Raw genomic sequence first — 10410 nt, 5'->3', positions numbered from 1 at the left:
ATGTCTCTGCAAACTATCACTCCTACTTCTCACGAGGACGACGGAATTTTGTCAGATGAACAGATTCAGTCTCTGCTCCTGGCGGCAGAGGCGCGGCTTCGTTTTCCTTCCCAAGGGAATTGCATTCAACCTGCTTCAACTGAGCCCGCAACTTCATCATCTCTCTTGCGGTATAGCTATATCTCTTCCGATCGTTTATTTCGTTGTGCAGGTGCTAATAGTGTCCGCGTAGGCTTCCCACCCTTGATTCTACTCAACCCGTTCGGTCTTACATTCGTGAACAAGACAAAATTGCTACCTTTGACCAGACTCGGACTGTGACTGCGGAACAGAAAAAGTTCTCAGAAACCATACGTTCAATTCCCCAGGTCTCCAATTCTAAAATTAAAATGGTTTGGCAGCTCTTTTCGATTCCCACGACTCCACCACCTCTTCCCTAGCCTTTTGCAGTTTGACGATTACAGTGTTATGATGAAGATATTTTACCGCTTCAGGCGCTTGATGCAGTCTTATTGTCCGTCTTGGGCTACGCTGCTTCTGTGGAAGCCATTTTATTCATAGTTACTCTGAACACTCCGCACTCCAGCTCGCCTCTCATTTTTCACCCAATTAATTTCTCTTGTTAGTTTGAGTTGGAAGCACTAACTCCTATTATTAGCCAAAGGAAAAGCCAACCGCCGGTTCCGACTGGTTCGATTTACCCAAGACTAATCTCACCCCAGAAATGAAAAGGGATCTCCAGCTACTCCGAATGAGACCGGTACTCGACCCTCATCGGCATTACAAAAAAGATAACAGCAAAGCGAAGGCGCCCGAGTACTCTCAGGTGGGCACCATCATAGAAGGACCCACCGAGTTCTTCAGCGCTCGGATTCCCAAGAAACTACGGAAACGTACATTCGTGGAAGAAGCTTTGGCGATCGAACATGAGAGCGGCCGCTTCCGGCGAAAATATGAAGAAATCCAGGCCGCCAAAACGAGCGGAAAGACAGCCCACTACAAATCCATTAAAGCAAAACGTTCCAGAGGGAGCAAGTTTGGTTGATATGTTCTTGGTGATTTCGCTTCAAATATTAAATAGAAACTCCCTTTGTGGAGTATTCGCCTATCGCTCTGGACGCCTTATTATCCGGCCCCGGTCGACATTCGACATCAAGCTGTATCGATGAATAAACGACAATCCCATTAATTGTCGGTTGTGGCGAAAATGTCCACTAAAGCTTGCTGTACCAATGCCTAACCGCAGGTCAAATTAGTTGAGAGATGTGGAAGAGATGAAAAAAGGACAAGCTGCAACCGCGTACCTGCATATCTACAGCTGCAAGCCGGCCCGCCTCAAGCACTTCTTCATGTGTGGCCTTGCCCTCCTCCACTATGGTGTCTAGCTCTCCCGCCGTCGAACCTTGCAAAAGTCTATCGTCTCCACGTGGAACGGGAGCCAGGACTGCATTATTCGTCACCAGGCTTAGCGCGAGTACCTTGATTCCACAGTGTCTTGCCACTATGATCTCAGGGACCGTGGACATCCCAACGAGGTCTGCGCCTAGTTGTCGTAACAGTCGGCATTCAGCCCTCGTCTCATAGCTTGTCACGGATTATTAGCATAGCATTTAGGACATGCGCGATAAATATATATATATATATAACGATTCTCAGCAAATCTCACCTTGGTCCTCCAACAAATGCGTACACCCCCTCATACAGTCTCCTTTTATTTTCTGCTGCTATCACTTTTCCCCAAGCGTGGTGGATAGTCCTGCGAAGCCCAATATCATACGCATCTGATAGAGAGGGAAACCGAACACCAAATTCCTCTTCGTTCGGACCGCGGAGTGGATGTGTTCCAGCAAGACCAGCAAGAAAAATATGCTGTCACAGCGTCAGCTCATTTTTGAGGGGGGATCTGCCTATTACACAACAGGGAACGGAATCATACATCGTTCAGCACGACAATATCTCCAACTTTGTATTCAGGATTCAGTGCCCCTGACGCATTTGTGACTAGATTTCATTTGGATGTGGGCGTTTCAGTTTTACGGTACAATTACTATCAAGTTATAATAATAGAAGTCAGAAAGTTCTCACCAACAATCATTTCGATCCCTAGTAGTTTGAATAGCCGGACAGGGAACGTGATTCTGTCGACTGTGTGGCCTTCGTAGTAGCTTTTGTCAGGCCGATTAGATACCAATCGAATACCGTTCTCTGGAGAGCACAAACTCACTGTGGTCGGCCAACCATCAATACTCCAGGAATATCTGCCCCGAGGGTTCCGAAAACGAGTTTGCCGACATGGCCAGGCACTACATAAGAATTTTTAACACATCTTAACATCCAATGATGATGATGGTTACCAATAGATTGTATTCTTCCATTTTTATCTTTCTTTTCGAAATAGAAGGATAGAAAACAATGTACAAGGAGAAAATGATCCAAAATTTACCTGTTGAAATGGGAAAATGTGGAATCGATCCATACTCAAACTCAGCCCTGGGGCTCTTGTTCACTGACGCTGCTAGTCCACCCAGGCCGGATCCACATATTATCGCAAATCTTGGCTTTTGAAGTTCGATTGGCAAACGCTCACGGAGGTAGATGAAGGTGTCCTGCACTTGTTGAAAGATAGATCGCTCGCCCATGTTTTGTAATCTCTATTGGATGTTATAGGATAGGAAGAGAGAGGGCAATGAATGTATTCTTGCGTGAGCTGCAAAATCTGATCAGATTTGTAGCTGGACGGCGGCGTTTTCTTTATATATATGAGAGAGAGACTGGAATTGAGGATAGAGGGATCTAAATATATGCTTACCCAGATCAGCGCTGCCAGGAAGTCCAACAGAGGATACCAAATCAGTTACTCCCATTGCTAGTAGGAAATTGGCCATTTTACGTACGAGGATGATTCTCTGTTGCTCCCACCATTGATCGCTAGAATATGTTGATGTTATCCCCTTCTTCTGGATCTAAAATTAACAAAACTCCTCAACCAGTTAAGCCGTGGGGCTTCTGGTACCTCGAAATAAGTGTAGATGGTTAGCATCCAGAAGTATTTCCTTCTCGGAGTTGTGATTGGGCAGTTGGCCCCAATATGCTTATGTAACCCGTTTCATTGTTGCATTCGAATGGCATCAAGAGGTACAAACTCCTTGAATATATTGGGCTCGGGGATTTCCTTCTTCCCCACGATGTTTTCTGCGAGTGCCATGCGTTCTACATGGAGAAGCACTAAGCGGCTTAAAGTGTGTGGTATGAATCTATCTCCGCATCGTTCGGTTAACTAACGTATCTGCAGATTTCAAATTTTTCTCGTCCAATTTCAACCTCACATCCGCCCGCTCAGGAGAATGGTTCTCGCAGTGTACAGGATCCGAACAGCATTTCTGTTGCCTCCAATGAAATAAGGTCGAGGTCGTTGTTGTGTAATTTATGTTGAATTCCTAATGGCTAATGGTTATCCTCTATCTGGCAGAACACCCTCTACACACCTCGATGGCACTCCGAAGGAATGGTAACCGGCCTATACCAACTCCTCTTCACTGTTTTTTTCACACCCCATGCTTACTTTATTATAGGGGGGAGAGACTAGACCAGATCGGTAGCAAATTCCGATTACCGCGTAGTGTGCAAGCCGTATACCTAAAGCCTTTGCGACGAAAGGCGGAATTCGGCCTACCGGTCTGTGACCTCCAGCTCCGATCATACAGCGCACGACATGTCGAGTTTTTCGCCGACTTTGCGCTCAGAGCGGCATACTATCTCAATCTTCCCGCTTTCGGACCTACACCTCTCCCGCGAATCACGGAACGCTGGACTGTTCTGAAAAGCAATTTCGCTCACAAGAAGTCCCAGGAGAATTTCGAGAGAGTAACGCTTCGTCGACTTATTCAAATTAAGGATGGCCATCCTGATGTCGTTCAGACGTGGCTTGCCTTCCTTCGAAAACATGCGTTCCATGGTGTTGGTATGAAGGCGAATGTTTGGGACCATAGCCCAATAGGTATGAAGCTTACCCACCCTTTTCTAGATATGCCAATAACGTGTAGTGGATCTCTAATTAAGTTGTAATTTTAGGAATTGGGAAGTTGATGGATGAGACGGCTGCGGAGTTGGATAGTGCAATTGAGGCGAAACTTTCCTACTTTGGCTCCAGCAAGAAGGCCTTTGGGCAGGCGGAATCGGTCGCTGATTTAGTAGATAGGAGGAAGTTTATGGATAACAATAGCCGGTGAACTTTGGGATGTTCTTTTTTAATCTGTTTTACATGCATGAAGCTTGTATCTCATTTAGCCATATCTTCGATTCACCCTTATGTAGACTTTTTTATCTCGAATTTCTTGATGTTCCCCACCCACCCCCTCCAAACATGCTATGTCTGATCCTTAGAATACTCCATACTACAAGAAGAAAATAGTATCTGTTTAGGCCATCACTACGGAACATATGTTCATATCAAATGTCTGCTGAAACAAGAGGATTCCTACGTGCACGTGAGACAATTTTATGTAGGAGGATAAACGTTATTGCAGCGGTTCTGTTGCTCATATGTAGGAGGATAACGTTGGTTGTGTGATTGTTAACTATCTTGTTGAGTGGCACGTGCCTGGGGTAGCCGTCCACTAGTAATGAATGCCTAACATTTTAGGTTACGGAAATCCTCTTATTACACACCCAGCTGCAACTTCGTAAAGTTCCAGTTGATCGCAAAAGTTAAGATATGCCCACCATATTCCAACGAGCACATCCGGAATATTCCGTGCGAAATGCCTCTAGGATATTATATCAACGGTTGAACCCCTCCTATTCACTTTGTTCGCGACAATCTCGTCGGAATGCGAGTGCCTCAACATCTAATGACCGCATCATTTTCTCTGGTATCCAGCCTACCGGAGAACCTCACTTGGGCAATTACCTGGGAGCATTGAGGCAATGGGTTCTACTACAAAATGAAGCTGTTCCTCCTACGAAATTGTTATTTTCCATCGTGGATCTCCATGCCCTCACTATTCCGCAAGATCCTACAATTCTTCGACAACGGCGGAAACAACTGTTGGCTACATTGATAGCTGTCGGGATTGACCCGAATCGATCCACTGTCTTTTTTCAGTCTGCGGTACGGCGTTTCCTGCCTTTACTTTTTTTTCTCTTTTTAATTGGAAAGCGATATAAGATAACGAATGAAAGTGATATGGTTACTTGCTAGCTAACAACAGCCAGGTCCCAGCGCACTCTGAATTGATGTGGATCTTAAGCACCATATCTTCGATGGGATATTTATCACGGATGACGCAATGGAAAGTGAGTAATGTTCCCTTATAGGAGTTGGCACAGCTGGCCTCTTTCGCTAATAATTTCTTGCAGAATTAAACTACAACTGCCTGAGGAATCTACGTTGGAAAATTCGGACGCCAAGTCGCGCCTTAAACTGGGGACTATTTTCCTACCCGGTGCTGCAGGCGGCGGATGTGCTAATACACAGGTATGGGAGCGCTTTTTTTTTTAGAAAAATTCACTGGCAAACAATGCTAGAGTTGGCACCGATAACAAAAAAACCAGAGCAACCGATGTGCCCATAGGAGAAGATCAAAAGCAGCATCTTGAGTTCACGCGGGAAGTGGCGAACGGTTTCAATCACTTATACGGTCCAGTGCTCACCATGCCAGCTCCATTGATATGTAAGCATGATATCCATCAATAAATCATACACGTGTATACACTTGGAAATATTGACGAAAAAACCAAAAACAGCCCCAGCGAAAAGAGTTATGTCGCTGAAGCAGCCAATGTTGAAAATGTCCAAATCACATAATGACCCCCGATCTCGAATTCTCCTCACGGACTCGGCGGAGGACATCCACCAAAAGATAAAACTTGCCCTCACAGACTCTGAACCGGGAATTAGCTATGACCCTTCCAGGCGACCCGGCGTCTCTAACCTTATTGAGATTCTCGGCCATGTTCAGGGAGGAGATGGAAGCAGGAGTTTTGTAGAAATGGGGCGGGAACACCAGCGGCTGAGCATGCGGGCTTTCAAGGAGCATGTGGCCAGCACCCTCATAAAGCACTTGAAAGGGATCCGGGAAAGGTATTTGGAACTTACGAACAACACGTCTGGCTACATTGACAAAGTTGCGGAAGATGGTGCAAAAATTGCCAGGGACAATGCCGATATTACGCTGAGTTCGGTTAAAAATGCACTGGGGCTTTCGTGATGCTAGAGTCGCATACTAAATATATAAAGTGTACCAACAAGGGGCTGCTGTTTAGTTACCGTCCATCTTAGCACTCGCGGTTGACTTCCTTGTCCCTCTCGTGAGAATCGTGCTGTGGCTTTTGTATCAGAGCGGAAAATATACATGTCGAAAGGGATCGCTTCTTTTTCTCGCACATTGCTGACAAAATTCTAGTAAGTCTACCCGAACTGCGGTCGTCATACTACTTTCGTCACTGTAGGTAGGTACTACATAACTAACTATATATATACAGACTGTAAAGATTATTATATATATAGAGAAATTTTATTTACTTACTATAAAATCTGATATTAGCATTGATAATAACCCAATACCAGCTACCATTACCATAGTTACAATTATAATGAAAGTATCGATATTGATATTGAGAAGATGATGAATAAATTGTTACAGCTCTCAAAACTAATAGTACTCTACTCCATTTAAGAAAAAAGAAAAACAGAGAGAGAAAGAGAATGATAGTGAGTGGAAAGTAAAGAGTGAGGAGAAAAGAGACTTTTATCTCAGATGCTATTGAAGAAAGACGAAAGTTGAGAATGACAGAAATCTAGATAGAAGAGCTTATTGCTATAATTGAATGAGAGTGAGAAGAAGACAGCTCAACAGAAGTAAAAAAAGATTATTAAAACAAAATAAAAGAAGCAGAATAGAGATATGGTTGATGATATTTTCAGAAGGTTGTAATGTTGAACAATTGAGGGTTTCCCCCCCCCCCTCTATTTGTATTCAGAGACGATAGAATGAGGTTTGTCTTTTATTCTGTGCAACATCGGAGATTTGTGAAAGCCATTCATTTTTGTACATACATGTATTCTTTATATAGTTACAAAAAGTGAATCTAATCTAACAAATTGACTTTAATATGACCTCTCCAAGGAGGAGGTTGATAGCCAAATGCTGTACTAAACTCCAAGCCATGCTATACAAAAACTTAGGGGAAAAAACTGTCCATATGAAAAGATGAGTCCGCAGGACGGTGCAGGCCACCATCACCGCCAGCAGGCTTGTCGTGACGAAGAAGGTCAGCAATGCCACATGACTGCTACGATGGCGACGATTGATAACCGAAGTCCGCCTGTTGTCGTTAATAAACAGCAATTTCGTCGAGAAAACCCACCAAATAGGGCCTGCCCAGTTGCCTATAAACGTCAGGATGCCGACGACGACAACGTTATAGTCACTGATGCCGTTGTAAGCGTTTGAGAGGTCGACGGTGGCGATTGAGTTGGAGCCACCCATGGCGAAAAATGCTGCGTATTGCAGTATCAGCGACGTGATGGTTACCCCGTTGCCAGATAGCTCCATGGAGGAGAGGGCCCAATGTTGAAGGCGAAATATGAGGTAGAGTGGGATATTAGTTGGTCTTGATTGGGTGACGAGGATAAGGCTGACAATGTCGCGGAGGTCTGTTGGGAACCGCACACTGGTAAGAGTGCCATTCAGGTGTTTTGGCAAGTGTGGACCATCCTTGCCCCCGATTTTGAGGAATGCTTTCAGGGTTCGTTTTTTTTGGAAGTGAGTATATATCACATAAACCAAAGCGATGGCGATACCAGTGAATACGAGTCTGGCCTGGGTAATAAGGGAAACACCAGTGATGCTTCCTACTAGGTGGCTGGATATTAAGACATTTTGAAGTAGTTCTGGGGAATTGGCTGCAGTAAAGCTGAGCTTAAACAGCAGTGCGAAGCTGGTTAATATAGGGAAGAAAAGCCGCGAGAATGACGCGGCTCCGGCTGAAGATGTCCGTCGCACCATTCCTTGGCAGATATCCGTGTATGTTAGGAGAACCAATATCCAAAGAACATTCGTGTAGCTTGGGAAGAAGGTCTTCGTTATATCAGATTCTGCCGCAAATTTCTGACCTGTTTGATTCCACCGTCGCATAATTCTCGACGAAACAGCAAAGACCATACATCCCCATATATGCACTGCCATGGATGAACACTTTCCACCATCTCCACCACTTCCTTTCATCCCATTATGAATACTACGCCTCGCGTAGAGATAGAATGTCCAGCCACTGAGGATCCAGTACCAGAATTGCTGCTCCTCTTCCACATAGCTGCTTCCGAAGATCATGCTACCATAGGCTATGGCAATAAAGAGGGCAAATACTTTAGCTCCCGACATGTCGTCAAGGGACACAACACTGGACAGTACAGCTGCCGAGGCAGCAAGGGAAATCCCAATGCAGAGCCTCTCCATGTTGTAGTTACTTGCTGCGCTACTCATCACGTCTTGAGCAGATCTGCAAAAAGTAAGCAGAGCATTTTCGGCTTCCTTGAAATGATCATTGTGATCTCGGGCTGCACTAGCCAACTTCCATGCATTTTGCCAATTGCATTCAAGTGAAGCGAGTTCTATATTCGGTGTAGGTTTGCATACATCTGGCTTGAGGGAATCGCTGAATTCATAAGCGGGGAATGTCGTCCGAACGACATTACGAATTTGCCTAGCATTTTCCATAAGAATACCGAGTCTCTCGAAACCTATAAAGAATTCAGTACACCTTCATCATGCCAACTGTTGCAACCAGCGACCTTTTTAACTTACCGTTTTTCCACATGGGTAGAAATTGTGGTATGAAAACACCCAGACTGTTGAGGGGTATAGGAAATCCGAGCAATCCGGCTAGGGTAGGAGCAATATCGGACTGTTCAACTGATTGATAGTACTTGAAGTCCCCTGAAGATGGCTCGAGGGAGGATCCTTGATTCTGTATTTGTCGGATTTGTGGGGATATGAATACGAGAGCTGGCGAAGTCTCCCCTGGAGATGCGCCGCCATGATTCCCAGCCTCATTCATACCATGGTCACCGCACAATACGAGGAGAGTGGATGAGAGGTGCTCCTGGCTCTCCATACCGTTATATATATCCCTAACAACTGAGTCCATTTCCTTCTGCTTGGGGAGCATATAGGCGCTAGCTCTATATTAGTTTGATGGAAGAAAAGTCGAAATTGACAGAGGTCTTACCTGTTCGGCCCCGATTTATGACCAATGTGGTCCAAGCCAAGGTAATGCAAAATCATTGAAGACCAGTCATCCATCATAAGCTCCTTGGGAACATGACGAGTGACATTATTATCCACTTCAACAAAATCCTATCACAGATCCAAGCCAAATCAGCCATTTCGGCTTCTATAAAAAAAGACGTTCTTGGAGAAATTGTTTGGTTGAACTAACCGATACAAAGAAGCTTGTTGTGCCATCATGCCTATCAAAAAAACCAGGGAACAATTTGAGCCATGTATCATCCCCATACATGACTAAACGACCGCCTGGTCGAGCTCTCAGCTGGGCAAGCCACGTATCCTGATTGACGAGAGTTGATGACGTATCTGTTTCTGCAAGGTTAAGAATCACATCTAAAAATGAAGGCACCGAGCCTGTCGTGATAGCCTTCACCCGCGGCATTGTGACCGTAGGTGCGCCTGCATGGGCCGTGAAGGGCAATGCAGCTCCAGATTCAATCAACCTGATGGGATGGTTAGGGCAACATGTACAGCTATCCTGCAATTTGGAGGAATATTATATCACTGACCCTCGAGTAAACGTAAAGCCTGAGTGCTTTGCATAGACGAAATCGCTGTTTGTTTAATTTGTAGTGAGAAATCTGTCCACCAAGCAAAAGGAAGACCCGATTTACCTCCTTAAGGAATCGACCACCATGAATATGACTCTGTCAAAGGGGGCAAATGGCCGAATGTCCTTCAGATCTTCACTAAATGTCGCGAGGCCAGGAATAAAGGGTTTATAGGGGAAGAAGCCGCTGGCGAACAGCAAAATAGCCAGAGGGAACAGAAAGTTAGCAAGGTAAAGGGGCAGTTTTGCTGCCATGGTGTACTCCAATGGACGAAATAACGACTACTTGAAGAATAAAAATCCAAGGAGGACCGATGAAAATTGCTCTTCCAGGTACCTCTGGCTCTCCATCTCTCGGCCTGCTTGTTCTTTTTTAGGTATGTCTAAGATGGCAAGGGTTGATGGGTTGGAATATATAATATTACAATGCAGATTTGATGTAACTATTTAGTTAAATATGTGTGTTGAGTGCGAGCCAAGACCAAGGGCAAAACGATGAAACATTGAAACTGAACATTTACTTGGATGACATTGTTGTTCATAATTCGGATCTCTACAAAGTTGCCAATA

At 44.8% G+C, this 10410-nt stretch overlaps 5 protein-coding genes across 5 annotated transcripts; 3 read left to right on the top strand and 2 right to left on the bottom strand.

Annotated features, from left to right (window-relative positions):
- Positions 1-1045, top strand: HCAG_06909 (predicted protein; the record flags this gene model as incomplete). Its single annotated transcript, XM_001539254.1, has 3 exons — positions 1-170; positions 233-392; positions 659-1045. The coding sequence occupies 3 exons, from the start codon at positions 1-3 to the stop codon at positions 1043-1045; spliced, it is 717 nt and encodes a 238-aa protein (XP_001539304.1).
- Positions 1046-1073: 28 nt separating this feature from the next.
- Positions 1074-2639, bottom strand: HCAG_06908 (purine nucleoside phosphorylase; the record flags this gene model as incomplete). Its single annotated transcript, XM_001539253.1, has 7 exons — positions 1074-1214; positions 1305-1584; positions 1667-1869; positions 1937-2001; positions 2086-2165; positions 2225-2303; positions 2444-2639. The coding sequence occupies 7 exons, from the start codon at positions 2637-2639 to the stop codon at positions 1074-1076; spliced, it is 1044 nt and encodes a 347-aa protein (XP_001539303.1).
- Positions 2640-3185: 546 nt separating this feature from the next.
- HCAG_06907 (mitochondrial 37S ribosomal protein RSM10) lies at positions 3186-4229 on the top strand (the record flags this gene model as incomplete). Its single annotated transcript, XM_001539252.1, has 5 exons — positions 3186-3239; positions 3293-3402; positions 3470-3508; positions 3573-3997; positions 4072-4229. The coding sequence occupies 5 exons, from the start codon at positions 3186-3188 to the stop codon at positions 4227-4229; spliced, it is 786 nt and encodes a 261-aa protein (XP_001539302.1).
- Positions 4230-4714: 485 nt separating this feature from the next.
- On the top strand, positions 4715-6490 carry HCAG_06906 (tryptophan--tRNA ligase; the record flags this gene model as incomplete). The annotated part of the gene is made up of 6 exons (XM_001539251.1): positions 4715-5110; positions 5215-5295; positions 5501-5672; positions 5746-6177; positions 6405-6450; positions 6484-6490. The coding sequence occupies 6 exons, from the start codon at positions 4715-4717 to the stop codon at positions 6488-6490; spliced, it is 1134 nt and encodes a 377-aa protein (XP_001539301.1).
- Positions 6491-7094: 604 nt separating this feature from the next.
- On the bottom strand, positions 7095-10372 carry HCAG_06905 (conserved hypothetical protein; the record flags this gene model as incomplete). Its single annotated transcript, XM_001539250.1, has 6 exons — positions 7095-8743; positions 8808-9178; positions 9232-9359; positions 9442-9733; positions 9905-10027; positions 10362-10372. 6 exons carry the CDS (start codon positions 10370-10372, stop codon positions 7095-7097), a joined length of 2574 nt encoding a protein of 857 aa, XP_001539300.1.
- Positions 10373-10410: the final 38 nt, after the last annotated feature.

The sequence above is a fragment of the Histoplasma capsulatum genome, genomic scaffold, assembly GCF_000149585.1.
Source record: "Histoplasma capsulatum NAm1 scaffold_6 genomic scaffold, whole genome shotgun sequence".
Taxonomy (NCBI): Eukaryota; Fungi; Ascomycota; class Eurotiomycetes; order Onygenales; family Ajellomycetaceae; genus Histoplasma; species Histoplasma mississippiense.
Note: the sequence above shows the minus strand (reverse complement) of the source record. Positions and strands in the feature narration are given on the sequence as shown.